General features: G+C 38.8%; 1 protein-coding gene across 7 annotated transcripts in view; it reads left to right on the top strand.

The window, feature by feature from the left end:
• The window catches only part of vti1a (vesicle transport through interaction with t-SNAREs 1A), a 269368-nt gene that overhangs the window by 226283 nt on the left and 18445 nt on the right, over nucleotides 1-24640 (top strand). For 2 of the 7 annotated variants that reach the window (XM_068002223.1, XM_068002224.1), the window contains one exon: nucleotides 10459-12369. The exons of 4 other annotated variants lie outside the window; for them this stretch is intronic. In XM_068002223.1, the coding sequence (XP_067858324.1) occupies nucleotides 10459-10585 (127 nt within the window). In that variant the 3' untranslated portion in view covers nucleotides 10586-12369. Of the gene's footprint in view, nucleotides 1-10458; nucleotides 12370-24640 lie in introns of those variants that run through there. One more of the 7 variants, XM_068002228.1, reaches the window with a different exon arrangement.

Genomic DNA, 24640 nt, shown 5'->3' with positions numbered 1-24640 from the left:
GTGACCGTATTCCTAGCTGAATGTTAAGCCTTATGTGTTAAGATACACATGACCATTGTTTAAAAAAAGTGGTTTTAAAAAAAAGTTGGAAATATCAACTAAGGAAAGGAGAAGCTCTTATCTGAACAATTTATCATGTTTTGTTGTGTTTAAGTACATTGCATTAGTGTACAATAAATGACCTGTTACATTCTTGTTTAAGAGCTTTTAAAATACAGACTGCTGATTATTTGCCAGTCCACTTAATTAACCCTTAAACTGACCTCATCCACACAGATTTGCGTAAAATTGCCACAGTAAGTCCTCCAAACATCTGGACAACTTGCATTCATTTTGATTTGTGTGTTTGAATTAGGTGCATTTTTTTGTTTCAGAAAGGGTGTATTGGTTATTATATTCAAGGGGGTGCTTGGACCTGTGTGGCAAAGAAAGCCATGGTTAATAAAGGATCCTTAAGTACTTTGGATATTCTAAAACAGAACAAAATTACTGGCTCTTTAAGACATAGCGGATTGTCATGTGCAAATCCTTCTGGCAGGTTGTAGATGATGAATTTTTCAAATACTGCAGCTCGAACAATTTAATGAACATCACACCTGTCACTCGAGGATTCCCCCAGCTTGTTTTCCCAATATGTGATTCTTGACAGTTTAAATCCTCAGAGGAACAGGCGAAATTTACAACCTTAGTGCCTTGTTTTAAACGCAATGTTAATGAGCCGGAAAATTCAAGCTATCTTCATTAAGAAGGCACATGTGACTGACGTGCTTGGGTTTCATCAGTTCTGAAAATGTCCTAAGGTTGGTATTGTAAGAAGTCGTTTAGCTTCTAAAGTAGTGAAAAGCATGTTAGCAAACAATTTAGCTTGCAGACATATTGAGTACTGCACATATCTGGCATCTAGGTTGGAATCATTTAACAGGAAGTTGGGTCAAGTGTACAAACTTCCAGCTATGTTCAGCACATGTCTCAGATTTGCATTTGCAGTGTAAAACAGGTGTTTGTCCATATTAAATTCAAACAGGAAACCAAATTCAACCATGCACAAAGGCTGTTTTTTTTAACTTTTTTTTCCATATTTAAGTCCAAGGTTTATTACCAAATTTAATTCTATTTCTTTTTTAGATATCCCAAATCATCCTATGTAACCTCCCCCCCCCCCCCAGGTAAAAGTTATATTTATTTTTAAGTTTATTTACAGAATATTTATATTTCATCAACAGTGGCATCAATTTTTTAAAAAAAGCTTCTTGAAAGCAAATGGATATTTTAAAGACGAGAAATATTTAAAGGGTAAAATAAAGCATTTTGTGTGTGAGTACGTATGTACATACTATCCAGGACAAAGCAGGCCGTGTGATCGGCACCCCATCCACTGACTTAAGCATCCACTCCCTCCACCACCGGCATACAGTGGTTTCAGTGTATACTATCCACAAAATGCACTGCAGCAACTCACCAAGGCCTCTTCGGCAGCACCTCCAAAACCTGGGACCTCCACTACTTAGAAGGATAAGGACAGCAGGTGCGTGGGAACACCATCACCTACAAGTCACACATCATCCTGACTTGAACGTATATCGCCGTTCCTTCATTGTCGCTGGGTCAAAATTCTGGAACTCCCTACCTAACAGCACTGTGGGAGAACCTTCACTACATGGACTGCAGCGGTTCAAGAAGGTGGCTCACCACCAACTTCTCAAGGGCAATGAAGGATGGGAAATAAATGCTGGTCTTGCTAGCGACGCCCACATCCGGAGAATGAATGTTTAAAAAGTGTGTGCTTACTCTCACACACGTGCTTTATTTCACCTTCTAAGTATTTCCTGTCTTTTAAAATATATACATGTTAATATGTAGTTACTTTCAACTGTTGCATTAGTGAAGATTTGACAGTGCCAAGCATCACCTGTGGGTGCTAAATGATTTGTTACTATGTTTGGAATGATGCAGCTGCATAATTGAATCTAAATAGTTCCATGGGACTGTTGATCTGTTTGTTCTCAGTGGTTTGTTAACAAAGTTAATCTCTTCAAGGATTAAAGGGAAGAGTTTGTTTTCCTGATAGTTTTGTACTTAAAAAGGTTGTTAAAACAAAGATTTGTATTGTATCCTAAATATATTTTCAGTAAGCACTTTCCTGTATTTCCCATTCCTTCTTTCTAATTCATCCCAAGGGCACACACTGTTCAAAAGAGATAATAAATACTCTGATCCCTCTACCCATGCTCTTTGGTATCTGCCTGCTAAGAACTGTATGAGAGCAGCCTGGGCTGACCACCCTTCATTAGGGCCGGAAATAATTCTGAGCCAATTACTCAGAAATCTTTTGACTAAAGAACCTGAAGTGCCATATATATGATTTATTTAATTGAAATTCATTAAGAACACATTACTGCTGCATTCATTTTCAGAAAAATGATCCTGTGCAATGTGGATTATTTTTAACCAGACCTTTGGTTAACTGTAGCTGATTTTGAATAAAACAAATTTACCTAGTCAGTAATGGATGATACCACTTTGAAGTTGAGCTGAGTTTAGGTGGCCAAGAAAGTCATGTAAGCCCTTCCAGAGCTGCTCTGTGAATCTATATTTCTGATTTTTGTGTGCTTGTCCCAAGAGTACAGTTGTGCAGAAAACTCATTAACTGAGGAAATTACTAACATGTCATTTACCGTAGTATCAAGAGTGAGTCTGAGACTCTGATACTGATCACTCTGGGTATGACAGAGTTGAGATCCTTGTCCTTAATTTCCATGGCCTTGCTCTTGCCACACCCTGCCTGGGGTATATATCTTTACACTTCCGACACCAGCCTATTCCTTGTCCTTCTGCTCCACCATTGATGGCCTCTCAGCTATTATATCCCTGTTCTCTGGAACTTCCTCCCTAAGTCCATCCACCTTTCCAGCTCCCTCCCTGCTTACAAAAACCTTTTGAAAACTGTTCAACTATACTTTCAACCCCATACCCTAATTCCTCCCATTTTATTCCCTCCTGCTTGGCATCCACTTCCCCCCCCCAACCCCCCGCTCTGTAAAGCATTTTGAGATTTCTCCTGTGTCTGAGAAGCACTAGAGAATAGCAAGTTGCTCTTTGACGCCATCTGTATTTAAACTGTTGTAGATCTCAAATCTCAGAACTCAGTGGCAGGGGCACAAGGCAGTGAAATGGCATCATGTTGCCACGCCACACTGATATCCCCTGTTGCCTGAACATCAACAGTGCAAATCAAGTGCATACTCTAGTGTTCCTCCCCCTGCTTATACTGTCCTGACATTGTTGTAATATCAGTACGCAACCTGTAGCCTTTTGTGTAAATGTCCATTGTGAGGACTTACAATACATGTTTCTCTCAGGAGGTGAATCCATACCAGGTTCACTTAAAACTAAATCTGCAGTTTAAACATGGATTAAAACTGTTCATAAATCATGTCATTTGTAAGCCTTAACAACCCTTCAGGTATGCTAACTTTCAACACACATCCCTAAGTTAGATATGAATCACTAGGCTCACCTGATGGCCTAGTGAGTAAATTGTAAACAATTTTACAACACCAAGTTATAGTCCAGCAATTTTATTTTAAATTCACAAGCTTTCGGAGGCTTCCCCCTTCGTCAGGTGAACGATGTGAGTAAAGTCATCACTAGTGAGTAAAGCCATTGCTCAGTGTATCCTGCTAAGCCATAGAGATGAGAGAGCCCCAAGTTCGATTCCTGGTTTGTGCTGAGTTGTCTGATTGCTGCTGGGGCACTAGAACTGACTTTAGTGCCCTTAGACTAGTGAGGAGATTATTGTTACCCCTGCTGGAAAGTGCATGGATGTTTGGGCTGGGCTGGGCTGCGATGCCTTTCATGGTAGAGTAGCCTGCTGACCCACTCTCCTAGCTCACATGTAAAAAGTGGCCACTTGGGAGAGGTACCAGAGAGCTAATGGCGCTGTGGAACTCTAACAAGAGTTAGCACCTTCAGGAGATAAAGGGACAAAAGAGGGGGAGAGGGGGAGGCCGTGGGGAAGAAGAAATAAATTTGAATCTGTAAATCATTGGCAGGTGGCCTGACACACTGCACCATCTAACTTCTGCTTTAAATTTATATTTGCTTGAAGTTTATGACAGTTATGGGTTCAGTATTTTCAAACAAACGCTCATGGACCATCTATTTACATTGGGTTAGTAAGGCTAGCAGTCAATCATAGAAGACGACACATCATGTTGTCACTCTGCTCAAGTGGTATGCAAGTACAACTATAATCTTTAAAAAAAAAAGGACCTAGACTAGCAGAGGCCAGTCGTTGTATGTGCTTATTTTCTCAATTAAGTTTTTCAAATGAGTGCTTAAGTTTAGTAAATGATAGATTTTTTTTAATATTTGGTTTCAAAAATTATTTATATACCTAAGCCACCCAAATCCTCCCATATTTCTGCATTTTTGACGCCTTGTGTCCCATTGTGAATTTGCACCCATAATTATGCATTAAAATCATCTGGGTAGTTTACTTGCCTTGACGCAAAGCCAGTCATTTTTTTCAAGCAAATAAAGCAGTGTAAGGAAGAAGCTGTGTATTAGAAAAGCCCCAAAAATGATTCACCACGGTATTTGCAGTGCCTTTTTACCTTTGGGCTTGTACATACATGAGTGGCAAAGTACAACTCAGGCCTGCATGTACTTTGGGAAATATTTCCACCAACAACCATTGTTCCAAAATAAATTCTAGTGATTTTTATTGTGTTGTGAATTCTAATGGCATATTTTCACATTGAGTTAAAGAGGCAGAATGTTTTGGGTATTGGTCTAGACCAGATAGCCTGAGGTTCTTTTTTTGTCTAGTAATCCCGAAAGCTATATCCATAGATAAATTCCCTTTAGATGTTTAATAATATATAGACTTTCATCTTTCTATTTGAAAAGTACATTTAAGTGTTGAATCCTTACTTTGTTGAAAAACAAACAGTTATAATGCATTGCATCTGCATCTCTTAATATGCTGCTTTGCATATCCAACTGCCAAAAGCACTAAATAATGAAAATCCCCTGGACCTGTCTGCATGTTTCTTCTGGCAAAGATAAAGATATTTGTCTATTAGAATGAAGCGCCAAAATACACTGGTCTTAAATTTGGGAGATATATGTGCTGGTTATTAAACTAGAAAAAAAACATCTGATCACAGTCAAGACAGACTGCCATTTCTTCTGACAGATATTGTACTGATGGCATTGTATCATCTGATTGTTTTTGGCTGTGCAGGTCAAAAAAGAGATCATTAAGTAAGATCTATAAATTCTGAATTTAATGGAACGTAGACGAACTAACTGTGTGAGGGATATTTACTTCAACAAAATTGCTAATCCACGTACAATAAAAATGTGACACAAATATTCATGTTACTATTCTTTAATTTTCCTCATTTAAATATGCATTTCCTGACAGTAGCTTGTTAATTTTTGTAGATTTATTTTGGAGCCCCTTGCCCCATTTTTCTACATTTTGTTCCTCCCCCACAGCTTGCATTATTCCCCGATCCAAAAGGTAGGTGTGTGACTTTGAGGCCTTTTTCAGACCCACGCTTGAGGCAGGCATTAGGAGGGGCACAACTGCAGCTTGGGGGGGGATTTGCTTTCAATTTTCTCTGCCACATTGTGTAGAAGAACTGAAAATGCTGTTATATTGGGTTAAGTACTGTGCTGAGGTTACTGACTCCTAACTCGTTTGTCGCATGCAGCCAGTGGCAACCCCAGAATAAACAAGATTCACTTAAACCTGGCGACTGGGAAGATCCAGTTTAAAAAAAAATGTTAATCCAAGATAATATACCAAGTGTGTTTATTTTGATAACTGGTTTGATAACTGGTTAAAAGTATGATTCTACTGCGTGACTGATCTCCTTAAGACCTTAAGAGCCCTCAGTTCCTTTACGTCAAATAGGCAAAGTTGCCTGAGACACCCATTTGCTGGTCTGAAGTCCATGCAATGATGAACAAACTGTACCAGGCAGAGCTCCCTGGGACCACTTTCTTCGCTTAATGCAGAACAGGCTCGATGGGCTGAATGGCCTACTCCTGTTCCTATGTTGCTATGATGGACTTTACTCACAGTTGCTGTACAGGAATATATTGTCACTTAGCAACTTTGTAAGTCGAATTTTGTATCACCAGATGGAGTCACTTCTCAATACTGCGAGAAAGCCTATGACTATTGAGGAACACTGCTGATCAGGAACATCCTTCAACTGCCCTGTCTTCAGTATCAGGCATCATATAATGGCCTAGAGACTCTTTGACAGTGCTTAAAATGGGCGCCTAAGCATCTAATATGGCGGACGACTGACATTCCCGCCAAAAGTGCGCCACCCGCCATATTGGTAAAGGCTCCAGTATAGATGTCCAGAGCATGTGCCTGAAACAGGCCTCATGCTTATTTGAGGCCCCTTCCCAAAATTGGGCTGTCCTGAACACAGCTGGTGGCCGGCCATCTGCATTCAGGATAACCATGTCTACACGTGGCCTAACCAGCAGCTCTTAAGGGACTGCTGGAGGCCGCCACCAAAAAGGCAAGTTTAAAAAAATACTTACCTGAGTGTAGTCCCGAAGACCGTTGTCAGCCTCCACTGGGTCCCCTCCCGATTGCCCCCTTTCCTCCATCTCGATTGCCGCCCTCCCGATTGTCGCTTTTCCTTCCAATCAATCACCTCCCTCCCAATCGATCGATCTTCTCCCCCACCCAGGACCTACCTGAGGGCTGCTGCTGGGGAGGCAGCCAGCTCAACTCCATACTTGTGGAACTGGCGAGCTGCCTCTGGATTCCCGATCATGGTCTGGCAGCTTGCCGGCAATATGCTGATGAGGCCCGAGGCCCAATTTTGGGTGAATCTCAGGCCTCTGGTTTCTGGCGCATACTCCCAATGTGCCACCTATTTCAGGCCCGAAAATGGGCCGAAACGAATTTCCACCCCAGTGTCTTTGATGTTAGTCGGTGGATCACGTTCATGGGAATTTTGCTGTGTCTGGATGCTTAGATCTCACAATTGAGAATGTTGAGGGTTATTCAGGACTAGCTTTACCTCCTGATGGCATGAGCCTGTTTAGCAACATGATTGAGATGATTCGTACGAACCCGAGAAGAACCAGCAGGACATGAGGTTAATTCCTGACCTGAATACCAAATCCATTTTTTTTATACATTGATAAATCCTAAGTCCATAATACAAGACACCATCAGGTTGAAGCGATTACAAAGAGGAGCTAAATCAAAAAAGTGGTCATTAGATGACCCTAAGCCTAGATTTTAAAAGCATGTAGAATGTAGGAGGAGGGGCAGGCTGAAGGAAGTAGAGGTCCATAGTTTATTGGTTAACAATGAAGGATTTCCAGCTCTTATATTGAAGGTATGTTTTTTTTCTCATGAAGGTAGTCAGTTAAATCAACAAGCAAGGGGCACCTAATTAGGATGTAGTGATGCCCCAAAATAGGGTACTGGAATAGGACAGACAGGGTGCCCTTTGTAACTAGAAGTATGGATAACTTTGTGATGCACCAAAACTGTAAAAATATGATGATCCTAACCCAAAAGGAGACCACATAGGAAATGGTCCTCATGATTTTTTTTACAAATGCAATTGCTCACAAATAGATCTGTTCCCTTGGTATAAGAACTTGTACTGTTTGTACCCTAGTGCACTGATGAGCAGACCAGGCTCTCCTTTACCTGGTAAAGTAACTTATTTTATGTTTTATTCCCCATTTCTACTGATCCAAAGGATGGTCATGAAAATGAAGAGGAAAATATTCATTTGATTTTTATCACAATATCTTTCCCACAAATGCTATGATTTGCTGAGCTCCTGTTGCTTCTAAAGACCCTTTTCCTCAAACTGCCAGATAAGGAAATTCTCTCCCAGAAACGGGGGGGAGTTTTGTTCCTAATAACAGTCAACCTGTAGCGAATCTGTAACTAGTCTCGGAAGACTAACTGTATTTAGCACTGCTCTTGTTGAAGTGAGTTGATGGTTTGCATGCTGTAATAACATGTATCATATATCATGGAGATATAATTGAACTATACCATCATCGTTTCTTTACTTAGAATTATATATGTTTAGAATAATTTACCAAGCAAGGTTTATTATAAATAGATTAAATGCCATGATGGGACAGTTATTGCACTACAGCTTCAATGGGCCAAATGTTTTTTCTCATCTCTGACTACTCATGTTATTTTCATATCCTAAATTTATCCTCAAATTGGTGTCAGAAGGTTCAGAGATAACATTATCATTTTACCTAATTGGCTTCACCAATTTGACAGTGTGGATGTCAAGGGCACTCTCTGCCATTGTGTTAGGCAAGGATGCGGAAGTGAAATCACTCCATTAGTTTTTGTCACGTTGGATAGAAACTTTTAGTTCTCTAGACTCAAAACAATACTTGGGGCAGTTAGTAGACCGTTTTGCTAATCGACGATCAGGAGTTGCTTTGTGGACATACCTTAGACTAGCTTCAAGCAGGTGATATTACTTGACATCTGCAAAACAGCCTCTGGAATACTCACCTGACGAAGGAGGTAAGCTCCGAAAGCTTGTGATTTTCAAATAAAACTGTTGGACTATAACCTGGTGTTGTAAGATTCCTTACATCTGGAATAGTTGGCAGACCTTCACTGAACACTATTGCCCTAGGTTTTCTGTGGAGAAGATATGCAGTTTAATTTAGGCCAGTGCTTAGTTCTATCATGGACTTAGGGCATGCTGGACACACTGCTATGGGACAGGGGCTCGTCAATATTTTGAGTAACAAATAAAGACAAGTTGCATACACTCTAGGTCCAAGAGACATCTCCAAATGAAGGTTTATGCCACATACCATACTTCAGATCGATCTCTCTCTTTTTCTCGCTCTCTTTTTCTAACTCTCTCTTTCTCTCTCTCTCTCCCTCTCTTTCTCCAAACAGAAGTCGTCTCAGGTGATTTTCTTCAGGGATCAAGTTTCCTGGATACGTGTTAATATAAATAGCTTATTTTAGAATGAGATTAATCCTCTCCTTCCTCCCAAAAATAAAACCTGTTTATTTTACTGAAATTATATGAGTTATCTAAACTTGTGCCACTTGTAATGCTAAAGATATTTTTTTTTAAAAAACATGAGTTTTGCTGGATAGTTGCAGCCCTATTGGAAATTCCTGTTGCTTTGCAGATTCAGTACTTACTCACTCCGCTTTTGGCAGCCAATACTTTCTTTGGTTTTTTTTCCTTACCCTTCTCTTCTGAAGATAGTGACTCATGCTGGAGTATGGTTCCACGGATGTTGGCAGCCATTCAGGACCTTGCCCAAGTGGCCATTTTTCATGTGTGAGCCAGATTCAGTGACGTCAACAGATTATTTAACTGGAGGTTGGAGCCAAGTCTGATCCTGTCCCCTTATGCGAACTTCGTAGCAGCAAATTGTGGATAGTGATCAGGCGCAGGAATTTTTTTTTTAGCTTGAGAGATGCTGAGGCCACTTGTAACAACGTGCCTACCATCACCCTAACTCAGATCAGCTATCTTAGCTTAGACCAAGAATTATATTTGGGACTCTCCTGGTTTGTATAGGTGCTTTCCACACCATATGATGCCACAGAGCCATTGCTTTCATAACCCCTTCCTGTAAAAGAATAATCTTTGCTTAAAGTATCTTGCAGCAGTACACCTTCACAATAAATTAGTGTTGCTCCAGCAAGTTTAAGCTGACTACATTTTTGAATCTACTCTGGAAGGTCTTCAATAAATCAAACCAAGCAGAAAGCCTAAACTTTGGCAAGAACAAAAGTTTTCTGAATCTGTAGTCAGCTTGAAAAACAACATTATCAGCTGTGTAATCTTATTTCCAGTCTACAGTGCTCACTGGTATTGTAGATTAGGAATATTCAAGAAGATCATAGACTTTACTATTTTCTCTTCTTTCGCCCCCCCCCCCCCCCTCCCAATTTATACTCTTCCATCATTCCTCTGCTTTTGGACAGTGCCTTTGTCCTTTGAATGAAAGTCAAAAGCTGAGATGGTAGTTGGATGAAACAAGCTGCTTTCTGATTTAAACTCAAAACAACTCAAATTCATAAATTGTCTCTCAGTCATAATGACATCAAGATGTCATGACATCATTGCACTGGTGCTTAGAGCAGACCAGCCTTTTGGCATGGAAACATGATTGCTATGGCAACAGCTCATATTGTTGTAAGCTTTTATGTAAACTTCTCCTAACAACATCCCACCTGGCCAAAGATGTACAGTTTGAAAGACAATGCGACTCCTTTAAATATTTTTTGGTTTATAGTACAATTTTAATTACAAGTTTCGATGATTTGAGAGTGGTATTTTTTTTAAATGTAAAATAAAAGTCAGTCATATCGTATCCCTGCCCCTGCTGAAGTTTATATCATTCATGCCTAATATACAACTAATCCAATCTCCACATTACCCCTAGGTCAGACATCGTGCCAAGCAAAGAGATGAGCCTGCTGTGTCTTTACTCCCCGTGTCAAACAAAATGGGGTCAGATTGCGATTAGCAAAGACTGTACAGACAGTGTTCTCTCAGCCTGTCTACATTGAAAATGGTGGCCATGTGCCCTCTTTTTTGTCCTCTTGTCAATTTCTTCTTCTCCTCCTCCTCCTCTTTTAAAGGCATTGACTCCTTGCCTGGAGTGGGTCTCAATGGGCTGCAGCCACCCTCCAATACCTCGCTTAAATGGTCATTCTTCAAGTGTGAATGTAAACAGTAAGGCTATTCAAGTGTGTGTGGCAGTACAGTTGAGCTTGGTCCTGTCCTCACCCAATGTCCACACGCGTACTTCTAGTAGGAGTCATTAAATAGCAGGAACACAGGCCGTTTTCAGCACCCCTACCACTTCCCCTGCTGTAATCAGCTAATTCCCCACAGACCTTGGATCAAACTGAGACCTTCCTGGCCTAGATGGCTTAGCGACTCAGTGCATTAACCAGGTGAGCCATTGGAGGAACTAACCATCTGTTTTCCATTAAACTTATTTTGAAAAATGCATATTAATTTACAAAACATTAGTAGTAGTAGAATGGCAGTCTACTTCCAATAATCTCACAATTCCTTTTAAAGCAGATTTTATTGGAGGAGGGGAAAGAGGAAGGGGTGGAGGGAACTGCTGAACACAAATTGCAGTTTACTAGAGTACAATGTAGCGTCAAACTGTGGTTTGCACTTCGCCTGACAATGTGCCTGACGAAACAGAAACTGCGAGAGCAATTTATCAGCATCCTGTCAACCTTGAGATGTGTTACTCCCAGCAGACTTCAGGATGTGTTATTCTTTATGAAATATATTCAGACTTAAGGACTTTTTACTTATTGAGCTGATTGGAGTTAGATTTTTAGTGAATGTAACCCTGTTTCAAATGGAAAACAGGCTCCTGTAGGTCTATAATATGACCTGATGAGATTTGATACTGTACCATGTGATTTGAGAAGAGGTGATAACTGGATTGTTTTATAGGAGTCCATTGTAGTCTGTTTTTAAAAAAATAATCAATTTACTCTGTAGTTAATACAGAAAATAGTAATTCAATCATTTGTTGTTCATAATCAGTCACATTGCCTCTGATGGGACACCTCTTAAAAAAAAATCTAAAAGAGCCTTTTAGCTCCACTGTTGTCCCAGTTTTAAAAATATAAAACTGGTGCCAGTTTTCTTCGGGATGTTTAAAACACGTTTTTGTGGCATTACTGTCATCTTGCTTGATTGGATGCATAAACCATTAAACATCTTTGAAAATTAACCTTGATAGACTGAGAGCTTACTGCCTCTAATTTACAATACCTCGTGACATGTTGTGAACATTTTTCTGTAGACATATTAGAGAACAAAAAGAAATGCATTGAAATAATTTTTTATTACATATTTTAAATTTAATACAGATGTTGGCCAATTTAAGTAATGCATTGCATAAACTATTTACAAAGTAACTTAATTCTGAAAAGTTGTCACTGGCACTAAGATATGCCAGTAACTGTGTAAACTGAATTTTCCACAGTAATGTTATTCACAGGTTTGCCAGAGTTTGCAATCAAATTGTAGCTTTGTGTGAAATGACAACATTTTTCCATTAAACATAAGGAGAAACACTGCTACTGTTGCTAAATAGATTGCAGATAATTGATGACTGTGAGAAAAGCACTGCTCGGCTTTGCAGGTATCAAAAGACAATTTCCATTCCTGAAAATGAAACACGGCGGTTGATAATCCAAGCTTATGTGATATTACTGCTTTCTTCTTTTTGCACTATATAATATGATAAGCATCCTGATTGGTATATGGATGCTCAATCACAACACTGTCAGGATTTCATCATGTGGTTAAATTAAAATAAAGCCTTTGTTGATAAAATTGAGCAAAAAGAGAGTTCCTCCTTTCTAATGCTAAGTATAGGACCATTTTCTCAATCTCTATAAATTGCAATAAACGTTCAAGCTTATTTATGAGAGAAAATATGTCAATGATGACAAAGATTCCAGTTATATTCTGGTGTTACAGATAGGGCAAGAAAGAAGTGACTGATTTGTGGGCAAATTGAAAACATAATTCTACTTATTTTGATTTACCACATAATTCCAGAGGCCACCCAAACAAATAAATAACAAGTTGGGAAAAGGAAGGGTTAAAGTCATCAACAAAAGCAAAGACTGGATATTAAGACATTGGATTGTGACCTCAGTAAAGAACTTTTACAAATGCTGACTATCAGAACTGAATAAACCCTCTTGCAGTTTGCCACACAGCTCACTACTATTAAGTCCCAAATTTGGTAACTCTTGAAGGCATGAGAAGCACAGATTAGAAGTGCATATTGAAACCCACTAAGATATTTAATCAGTGACTACTATGCCTTTTTTTCCTGCATGTATTATTTTTATGTAGCTTTTAAGTTAGTTTGGAGAATCATCGGACAGTAAAATCAAAGTCATGATGCAACTGCATCCCATCATCCAAGTCTTATTTGGTGAAATTGGGTTATGTTGATACATATAAATATTTGTCATATAAAGTATGCTTTGTGAAATGTAGCAGGATATTTTGGAAAGCTAGATCACCTTGCGAGGTGTTTGAGTAAACTACTTTCAAATACTTTAATGGCAGCTGCAGAGAGTCACTATGAACACATTCTGAAATAATGGGGGAGTCAATGCATCAAAGATGTACTTGTTCTACAAGTTAAAGTGAAACATAAAATATCATTTTCTGTGGAGATAACGAAAGAATTGATTTTTTTTTTTCAGTACAACCATTCGGTTTAATATTAAGACCAGATGGAATGAGTCATGAGTCCCAATTACAGGAGCAGTCACTCTGTTCAAATGCTTGCCGCCTATTGCTGTCTTGGGGAATCCCATGGCCGCCCTTCGTTGACTTACAATTAACTCTTCCAGTTCAAGATTTTCTTTTCCTCAGTGTTTTTCTCTTCTGACTTCACCCCCTCCATTAAACCTTCAGCTGAAAGCTGCAATCCTTGCTGTAATGGTAAAGGGCCATTTTTAAACTCATCTATAGCCAATTAGCTTTTCTATAAATTGCATCAGCAACCTGGTACTTGCATATAATTTGCACAAAGAACCTAAGTAAATCTCATCAAAAATATGCTACTCTTCTACATGCGCACTACTTTTTCCAGACTTTGCATGTGTGCAATAGGCCAGACCACATCGTGGAATGTAGTTTTCAGGGCATTTTCTTAAAGCTCAAAAACCCAGTGCTCTTTCCTGACTGCTGCCCGTTACTTTCTTTTAACCTTTTTTAAATTAACAATTTTTTTGTGAATGCATTAGTTTCTGTCGGGATAAAGTTCCATCGGAGATCACTAGATAGTGATCAGGAGAAGAAACTATGGCTGTGTTTTCCTTCCCTAGCCCAGGAGTGCTGAGAGCAATTCAGCTTAAGGCCACCTTGGATGAGATCAACTGACTCAGCATAGATTTAGGACCATCTGTACTTGAGCACAACCAGTATATGTGGTACAGTAACCAAATAAGGAGGTAACACCTCCAGAAAGAAAGGGGAGAAAACTGGCAAGAAAATAGGAAAAAGCACCTAATCAGAGAACAGCAACACACTATTTGCTTTTGTTATTGCTTTGCTAATATTTAGATTTGTGAAGATTTTCATGACTCGTCAGACTTTTAAAAATGTTACAACACCATTGGTTCAAACATGTGTCTTAATCTAATGGCCATTGTAGAGAATTTGCTTTTTTTAATGTTAATGTCAGGAAACTGAATTATTTCTGTAGTCAGTGGAAAAGTGAGGGAACACATGCCATTTACTACCCTTTAGTGCCCCTGTGACCCTCAGGAGTTTTAATAATTCCCTTATGGCAGCTCTATCACTTTGTTATTCATGTTATGGAACTCCTTGAGGCCCACTGGGCTGTCCAGGATTTTATTTTTAATGTTTCAAAGCTTGCCAAATATCCAGTTGATAAATCGGTATTTCTACAGCCGGTGGCCAGGACTAACCACCCCATCCCAACACCATTGTGGCTACATACTTGTAGCCCTGGCCTTGTTTAAATATAGTTTACATTGAAGATTCTCATGTTACCGCAAGTACACTGAAAATAGCAACCTTCGAATCTTTTCTTGTAGCTAATACTTAGTTGTCCTTTTTTCATGTACATTTAATTATTTTCCCCTCCTTTCAGGGCTCCTTCCTCTGTTGTCTCCCACACTGGCATCATACTTTAGCTGAATGATTGTTCAGGTGGCCTACTCCCATGGCCCTGATCATTTATCCTCTGTAATTGGCTGCAGGGAAACGTGCAATTGCAATTCTGAATAACTTGTCTCAGAATTTTTCAGTTAACTTCCACAGGAAAGTATCTAGTCTTTACTTGCAGTGCCTTCCCAGTGATCTGCCTGTCTGAGATTGCAAACTTTGCCGTCACACACACCAGCCCACATTCTTACATCGTGTGGCACGCTGCATTAGTGAATTAATTGCTGCATCGTCAGACTGCCATGTTTATCTTTTTTTAAATCATTCCCCTTTTTGTCTATCTAAAAACAATCTATTTAAAAAATAAACTGCCTCTAGATGTCTGCAGTGCCCTTTTATACTTACGGCCTCTAAAGATCGCGTTCAGTTTGTATCATGATGATCTAAACTAGAAGTGGCGTCCCCAAGGTTTGTAGCTGGGGCTTCACTGATTGAGTTTATACATTGAGGGGATTAAATTCCCTGCCCAATACACATTCTGAGTCTTTTGTCCATTCGGAAAATAGAACTTTTTTTTTGGAATTAGTCTGATATAAATCTCTTGTTTTACATCCCAAATCGAGACCAAGAGGTATTCGAGACTACCATTAGAATAAATAAGTCTGCACCATTTATACTGAACCATTTGATGCTACTTTGTAGCTGTAGTGTACATGGGAACTGAGTTAATAAGTCATGTCACTCAATGGCAGAGAACTAGATCTGTATTAACTTCTTAATTCATTGTTATTCTAGAAATATCTGTCAAGATTCAATCTGCTCAAGATCCAGTCAGCTTGCAAATAACTTATTTAAGGGGTTCCACTTTGTATGGTGTTTTTATAGGGAATATCTTGGTAAAATGTTATAAATTATCTTTCAGTACAACTGTCCCTGTCAATGATGGTTTCACACATTGTATTTTCTTGTAAGATTATCCACTTCCCATTACTTCACTTGAAGCCAGACAACAAATGGAAGATGGGTGTCTATACATCAGAAGTTGGAGGCGGCAAGTGCTGTCTTGCAGCTGCCAATTTATGCTATTCAATAGAAGTTAAGAGCCGATATGACAAAACTCTGTGGGTAGCAGAAGACAAAGTGCAAAGAACAAAAACACAACACATGGGTACATTGTGAAGAATAAAAGACGTGTGGGATTATGATTTTAGAACCCTTCTGATTTCTTACAGCCTTGTAATAGACTCCCATCCATCATTTACCTATCTACAATACCAATAGGCTTTAGTTAATTAAAGATTCAGATAATTTTAGTGCCATGAATTTTTCCTTGGAGACATAGAAAAGCAGGTGAAGAGATTTTATGAAGAGACTTTGTGAAAGGAAGCTGTTGATAATGGTACTCTTGAATCTTTTTTCATAAGATTAAAGAGTGCAAAGACTAGAGAATTATTGTGGCTGCTGAATAGGTGCTGAACTGCGGGATATGGGTATATTACCCCCCAATTTGTCCTCATCTCTCTTTCCCCAAGATGTTGTCTCTTGCTGGGTTGTACCGGTCACCCTTTGGTACTTTGTCTATGTGGGCTTAAACAGTGAGCATCAACGACCCGTTTGTAGAGAACACCACACCTGATCCAATCCCAACCTTACTGCCCACATTTTCCAGGAAGGATCACTGAATCAGTAGTGGGCAACCTGGTTGTTTTTTTTTTAACCCTCTCTCTCACTGAGGCCATTTGTAGTGCCCATACTTTGCTTCCACTGAGATCATGGGCCTGGATTCAAACCTGATACCATCTGCTCTGTATGGAATGTCTCACATCAGCTTGTGCTTTTAGTCGATAACCCATCAGGGGGGTGTACGTTTAAGTTTAAGACGGTCTCTCCTGCCCAACATACTAATTTTTAAAACTGATGACGAGCCACACCCATAAGTTTAAATGCCAACTCCATTGTGTGACTTATAGTGGATCAGATTGTCACATGATCTGTGTATGTTCTCGTACATAAACACCATACAAAGCTGATCAAACTTGTTTCTAAAATTCTTTCCTACTCACCCTCCCCCAATCTAGTACTCTAAATTTTCATTTTGCTATTTTCATATACAGAACCTAATTAAGACCAGTACATTTAGGCGTTTCCTGATGCAGAGAGACTAGAGGAGCCTTTTATTGTAATAGTATGATGCTGACATTTCTTTCAAGGTACTTCTTACATTTTTCAAACACTTTTGTTCAGATAGAATCCACTGGCGCACACTCTACATTTGAGACAGATATGGCTCTCCAGAGAAAAAAAATAAACACCGTGCTACGAAAAAAAAACCTAATTCAGTCTGGAGCCATGCAGGTAATTTTCCCTTCAGCATTTTTGCTTGGCTAAGACAGTTTGGGCTATGATTGCAGCCGCCCTGTCTGCTCGATCTGGCATGGCTTACATACCAGGGGCACATTTTGTTACAGCACAGACAGGAAGATGATCTGATTGGCCTGGTTCCAGAGCATGTTCTCAAAGGTTCCTTTGATTGAGAGTCATTTGGGCACAGTGTAGTAAACGCTGTGTGCTCCCCTCATTCAAAAATGTACATTTAACTTGCAGGAAAAAAATGAACTAGATTAGGCACGAGTCCAATTTCAGTATTCTCATTTTGAAAATGTTATTAGTCATACCGATAGATATCGGGACTAATATTTGCCAAATATGTAAGAGATGGCAAATGTACGCCCATTACTGCAATTAAAATAGAATTACAATAGCATCATTGTCTTTGTCAGTCATTTTTTTTAATGGGTGGAGTACAACCACATATTTAAACATAAAAGACAGTTTTTCTTTCTGTCATACTTTTAACTATTGTAACTGCCCCAGCTGTCTTGAGTAGACAAAAATACCCAGGTATTATCTGGAGTGTGTAGAGAGAGAGATTGTGATCATGATTATGCTTGTCTGGATTGACAAAAGAGTAATATTGTTAGCATGAGTTTTTTAGGTAACATTAAAAGTTTGTTAGTGTCTCACTGTAACTATCGTTTTGACAAAGGTTAAGGGTTGAGCCAATGATCCATGCATTTAAGCATAGATGTTTGAAAACTAAATAAACAACTTGAGGAAAAGACCAATTTCCAAATTTTAAAGCTGATGTAAAATTCATACTTAAAGACATATTAAAGCTACAACAAGGTGTTTTGGGGAAATGTGGTTTGAGTTGAGGTCAGAAGCATATTTCCATAGAAAATACTTCAAATGTGAGAGCCTGAGGGCAACAGTTATAGATAGATATGGAGAAAGCAAAATGAATAAACAGAAGTACCACTCTTCATTTGTTTGTCATAATGATGTGATTAGTCAATAAATGAGATTAATTAGAAGTGACATTGAAATCAAATTTTTTCCTGTAAAGGCAATCGCTTTGAAAAGACCCTGATATTCATAAAATAAATGTGTGAAGATATATCTCTACGTATAATAGCTTCATAAAATATGAATGTACTTTCTTGAAAGCCTAATAAAAAAAAACCCACGATTTCTAAAACACCAATTTAGTGTCGAGCCCCAAATTGATTGATAGGTTGCACTCCAAATGTAGTGACAACGCATATTACATTTCGAAAAGAGTGAATGGTGATTAGTTTGGGAAGTGCTGTTTAATTGTAAAGCCTATAACAGGCAGGTTGACATAATATGTCAAACACCTTAACAATTTACAGTGCACAATTTTGACCCACTACATTGCATTCTGATATATAAATTCCAAAGTGTTTAAGGCCTTATGTCACGGACTTCAGCATTGCAATCACTGCAACAGGCTTCTAGTCCCAGGAGGACAGTGGACAGAAAGTTCCCTTTAGAAAGTACAGTACTTTGCACTCAATCATAACGCTGATAGAATATTTGAGGTAAACTGTGTCTACAGATAGAATGGAACAGCTGATCTTAGACCAGACTGGATTGATGCTTGGGTAACCTTTTATATTTATAATTATATTTATGTATATCATGCATTTCATAATTATGCAGGTTGCTATGTAGCTCAGGCTAAGGTTGTCACTAGGGTTCCAGTGAAAAGTAAACCTGGGTGTGTCCTCTTGAATTAAGTTAAACGCCCTGTATTATACTTGGAATTTAGATTTAGTCCTTCCAAATTTGGGATGTGTCTGACACGAGAATGTTTAGCTGTATATCACTGGGATGAAGCACTGATGGTTAGAGGTCAGTCACTGCTGAAAGTTGTATTTGGAACAATTTAAGGTGCTGAATTAAATGTATTACACAAAGCAAGAAGAGTTTCGCACAGCATCAAAGCATATAGATTTAAATGTGATTTTTCTTACAGGAGTGTTGATATCATGTTGAATAAATCTGTCAACATTGGATACTATATCAAAGAGGGAGGGTTGTAATCCATCTATATAATTATAAATCTTTAGTGTGCATCACACCTTAAATGAAAATTTCACATGTCAAATGCATTTAATGCAAAAAAAAACCTCTTGCACTTTTTTGATTTTGATCTGTTAATTTAACCATGAAAAGCCACCAATTCTGAGTCAGTAACCTACACAAAACTAACCATTTTACTGATTATTTTTCCCCAAAGCCACCAATGTGGAATCAGCAAGTATCACAAAGCAAGCAAGCCAATCAAATTGCTGAAACAATTTTTTCTGACATCTTTCCACAGCCATAAGATTTCCTCAGCCAGCTAACTTTAAGCAGCTAAAAATAATATATAGAACATTAGCACATAAAGAGTTAGACAATTCACAAAGAAATCTGGCCAATATGTTTTTGACACAGAGGCCTGCACTCTCTCAGAAGCCTGGGACTTGAGCTTTGTTTGTTTCTGGAGCTTACCTTGTTCAACCATCTTGATACTTTCCAGTCCTTCATGCACAAGTGTTCTCAGTGCCGAGCATCCTCAGTGCCAAAAACAAATGGGTTCAGATCCGGGTTTTACGTGCAATTCCCATTCCATGTTTTATCTTTAGCTGACCAACCACAAAGAGGTGCCAGAGATCAAGAAAAGTTGCCATATTGGGAATTTTGCAGGTACGCATGAGGCCCTGCTCCAGAGCTGTGAGGAAAATAAAAAACTAAAATAAAATTAATTAGATCAATGCAGTGCATAAGGTCATGTGAAACCAATGCTACTGAAGTCTGTGGAAGGTGCCTAGACACTGTGTTTGTTCACAACAAGCTGCAGGCATATGTGAGCTGAGAGGCACTGTCTTCATGGAAAAGTGTTTGGTAACTTTTTTGGGAGGTAGTAAAAGGTTCTGTGAGAGAGGCATACAGAGGAACAGAAATGCAACGCCAAAGAGCGACACAACAACGAATTAGAGAGTGGGAAAGAACAAAGGACGCAGGAGGACCTCTGGAAAATGTACATTATACAATAATACATTACTCATTACACAGTGTAGCATTGCTGTTTTTATGAAATAACAAATCCACTGACTCATTGTGAGCAACTCCAGGGAAGATTCAAAAGTATGGTACATGAGTCCAGAAGCTATGGCTTTTTATCAGAGGTAATATCTGAATTACCTGAAAGCACCACCAATAGAATTATTTATCATACTACTACCCCCAAACATAATTTTCTATCGGAACTTTTTTTATGGGAGCTTGTTTAATTCAGATTGTGGAAGAACAGTGTTCCTTGCGCAGCTTACGCTGCTAAAACCATTTCCTTTATCCCAGTAACAATTTTGTAGATCCATATTTTCATGGGTCTATTTATGACTTTGCTGCAGGGACAAGGGAGTTTTACCAGTGCAAACATAGGGCGTTGGTTGACAATACTGCTCACCCACAAATCAAACCAAACAATCACAATGCAAAAGCTCCTCATGATTACAACTTTCTTTTACAAAAAATTGATTTATTCATTATTTCTATAATGAAGAACCCTGAGCTAAGAGGGAACAGCGGTTAGAAGGATTTTTGTGAGACCTCGGTTTGGTATTGGAAGTTATCAAGGTAGTTAGAATGTTAGTAAGGATGGAATGTGCGGGAGCACCCCAGCAATATGTGGAGTAGTAGGCCAGAAAAACTACTCAGAAATAATGATGGAAAAAAATGGTGGTGGGGGAGGTGCGGGGGGAGTGGAGTAAGGGGAAAAACTGGGGGGTGGGTGGAGGGGAAAGAAATAGTCTGTATCTTCTGGCACATTGGACATTGCAGCAGCAGTGCGGGATTGTCCAGTCCCTATGTTCATGGTCCAGTGGCTGATTTTGACTTATTTCCAGGAGTGGTTATAGTAGCTGGTCTACCTTTGTTTACTATATTGTTCCTGACTAGTACTGTTTGTACTGTTTGTGGGTAGATGACAAAGCGGATCAACATCTAAAATCTGTGAACTTGCCAGAAAGTTTCTAGAGTGTTCTTTTAATTTTTTTTAATGTGTGCTCGTTTTTGGGAGAGTGGCGGTAAGTTTCCCCTTCTTTTGTCCATCTGGCCTGACCATTCTGCAACCAAGTAGGCAAATACACCGCTTGCTCCAAGGTCGCTGCTGATCGTCCCCTATAACTGGCCAATTGGTGCCAGGGACTATCAAGGTGTGACAACCCCATCCTCTCCAATCTCTGGGAGATGCTGCAGGCTTCGCTGAATATCGCTCTGTCTGAGGTGCCCTCAGATCAGGAACTGAAAGGAGATGGACGTGAATCTGCATCTAGCCTTGCTCTGTAACATTGAGCATGTTCATACTCAGCTCCATCTTTCTATGAGTTTAGTGATTTATTTGAATTTATTCAGCCATCTTTACAGAGAAATATCTCGGGACCTCTTCTTTTATAGACTCTTTTTCACGTTATGATAGTGCTTGAACTGCATGTTAGAAATAGCAACTTTTTTTTGGTTGAATACAATAATAATCAGTTTGATTACCTAGATTAACCTGATTTTAAAAAAGATACCACAGCTGTTTAAGGTTTTACAATATTAACCCTTAAAATGCTAGTTGGTTACAAATGGCAAAATGTGAATTCTCTTTAATCAACAAGGTAACAGTTAATGTGAAATGTGTGATTATGAACAGCCAAATTTTGGTATATCTTTTACCTGTTGGCCCAGTTTTTTTTAAAGTTCTTTCCAAATGTGTACATTATTTATTGTCCCGATAATCTATTTGTGTATTCTACAGTCACCTCTTATGTGTACAAAACTACAGGGTGTTTGATTAAACAGGGTATCAGAAATCGGGGTGCTTTGCAGCGATGAGGCAGTAGTTTTTAAAATTGCAGGCTTCAGCTAAAGTAGAGTACAGCGCAAACAAAAGATTAAACTGCTTGCTTTTTCGCAGTATTTTGCAACATTACCCTTAATTAAAAGGGATGGGCATATTGCAATTTTTGGTTTTGCTGGTAAACACTCAAGTCATTCACCGGCTGGTTGTAAAAAGAAATGAGCACACAAGTACTGTCCACATACAACCATATTATGTGTGTGCTAACATGTGCTGTACGTTGGAACCCATAGTGGGAAGAAATCTTTTAATTAGTGTGTACAACTGTCTTACAGTTCAGTTCATATCCCATGAGAGCATTTGATTGCCATAGATTTTATTGCAGAGCTTGGCACAGTTCCAGCCGCAGCCTGGAATTTGTTAGTCTAATGGGGTGCAAAGTCTATTGATTGTGGCCTCCAGGGTAATAACCAAATAGAACAGGAGCAACAAGTCAATAACATTGTTGTTTTTACAAACTCTATTCACTTGTGGTGTTAGATTATTTTACAATGCAGAGCATAGTGACCAGAAAATCAGTATGTCTGACATGCTATACTCGCTGTGTTGTGTATGTGGACTTCTTAAAACTTTCTCAAGAATGACTGGAAAGATAGCAAAAGAAATGAAGAAAAAGGATTATGAAGTTGAAGTAAGGTAAAGCAGCCTAGTAGACTACAAAATCAAAGAGACTAAACCATGAAGCATATCACCAATATAGTCTGTGCGTTTGCCCATCATGCAGAAAAAATGGTACTGTACAAAAGGAAGCAATAAGAAACTATTTACTGCTGGATATGTCTGCTTTAAATCTTCCAACTCCTCTGAAATGGTGGGTTTGTATTTGACAGATCTATAGAAATGACATTAGATATTATTATTTGATGCCTTTTCATCATGGTGTGACTTTTTACGTGTAAACTGGGAAAAGCTGCCACTCATTTTGTAAATGAGAGGCAAGTAGTGTACAAGTACCGATAGCTGTTGAGTGCAGTCATGCCTAAATACTGCCTTGTGGGCTAACATGGGCAGCAAATTGTCGTGTTGCCTGGGTGTGTTAGAGAACTAATGCTATGATTACACCAGATAAACTCCAACCTGGTCCATCCCATCAGAGGCCCCAAACAAAGGCTACATGCTTCCCAACAGGAAAAGGAAATATCATATTGGACTGATCTTGCACACCTCCTGGCAGTCATCTATTGGGAAAAGGTTGCATGTGCACACTGTCCAGGGATGTGGGGAGAGGCTGAATAGGGAAAGAGGGAAAATAGACAAAGAACTTATAAAGAAAAATGCAAACTAAAGGTCCTGGAGTCAGGATATTAAAACCTCAATGCCCTTCATTGCTTTTTTTTTGGGTAACTTTTAAAAACTTTTTCCAAAATACCCTTTACTTGAAGTGGAGGGGGGTCCACTTCCAATTCTTTTTAATTACTGATCCGTATTAATGTGAAGTTTGCTATATTTGTTTAACTCTGGAACTGTGACTCAAAGATGTAGGTGGGGCTGACACCACAGGCTCCAGCCTGACAGCAGCCTGTTTTCAGTCAGGTTACACACACCTAGACCAACAGTCTCATTTGAAGGCCTAGATTAACTATGCGATAAAATTAATTTATTTTTATGAGCACGGACAGCAGATTTCACTTTCACGTCTAGTGAATGTTCAAATTCCTATAATTTTATTCATTTGATTGTTTATATGAAAAGTAGAAGATATCCATCTAGAATAGACTTCATTCATAGCACCCCAGGTTAGAAAACTTTGGCTTTTCAGTATGGTGACTATATAATCAAAAAGAATTAAGAAACAAAGAAATATCTGACTGTTTTGTGTTTGATTTTTGGGTTGGTTCCCTGTTTAAACATTAACAGCTCAAGAAAATATTCTTCTGAGAATTGCATAAGAACCATAATAATATTACACAATACCTGTGGGTGTATAGACCATGATGAATATTTGTTACCACATTAAACAAAAAAGCAGTCAGTTGCTTGCATAATTTAATCAACTTTTAATGTTTCATTATATAAAATGCAAATGGAATTCTCAAGAGAACTGTGAAATGCAGAAAATATTCAATTTTTAACACAATCCTTTGTGACTTTGTCACTTCTGAGTTACCAAGTCTTACTGGTGGAATAAATTCTGCATTACGCAGTTCCTGAGTGACTGTCCATATTTATTTATGCTGGAGTTCATTCTTAAAAACCAAGGGCAGTCATTCAGGCCGAACCAACACCATCAAAATAGATTCACTGGTCATTTATCTCATGAGTGTTTGTGGGACCTTGCATATTGGCCGACATGGTAGCTTACATAACAACAGTGATTACGCTTCAAAACCAATTCATTGGCTGTGAAACACTTAACACTTTGAGACATCCTGAGGATGTGAAAGGTGATATATCAATATAAGTTCTATAAATGTAAGTTCTATTACTCTATTGGTAGGAGTTACACTTGTGGATTCTTAGTGCACTTATACTGCCAGTTTGGCATTGCTTCGCAGTTACAATAAAGTGACAGTATAGCTATGGAGTTCGGTCCCAATCTGACTCTAAACCCTAGTAAAGTGAGAACCCCGCGGGCTTATATTGTATGAAATATAACTCCACTCCACTATTAAGCCAGGTGTGTAAAAGGACCTCCTGGACCGTTTATAAACTTACAACAAGTTTTTCAAAAAAA

The sequence above is a fragment of the Heptranchias perlo genome, chromosome 21 (assembly GCF_035084215.1).
Source record: "Heptranchias perlo isolate sHepPer1 chromosome 21, sHepPer1.hap1, whole genome shotgun sequence".
In the NCBI taxonomy this organism is placed as follows: domain Eukaryota; kingdom Metazoa; phylum Chordata; class Chondrichthyes; order Hexanchiformes; family Hexanchidae; genus Heptranchias; species Heptranchias perlo.
This window is presented reverse-complemented; position numbering and strand designations above follow the sequence as displayed.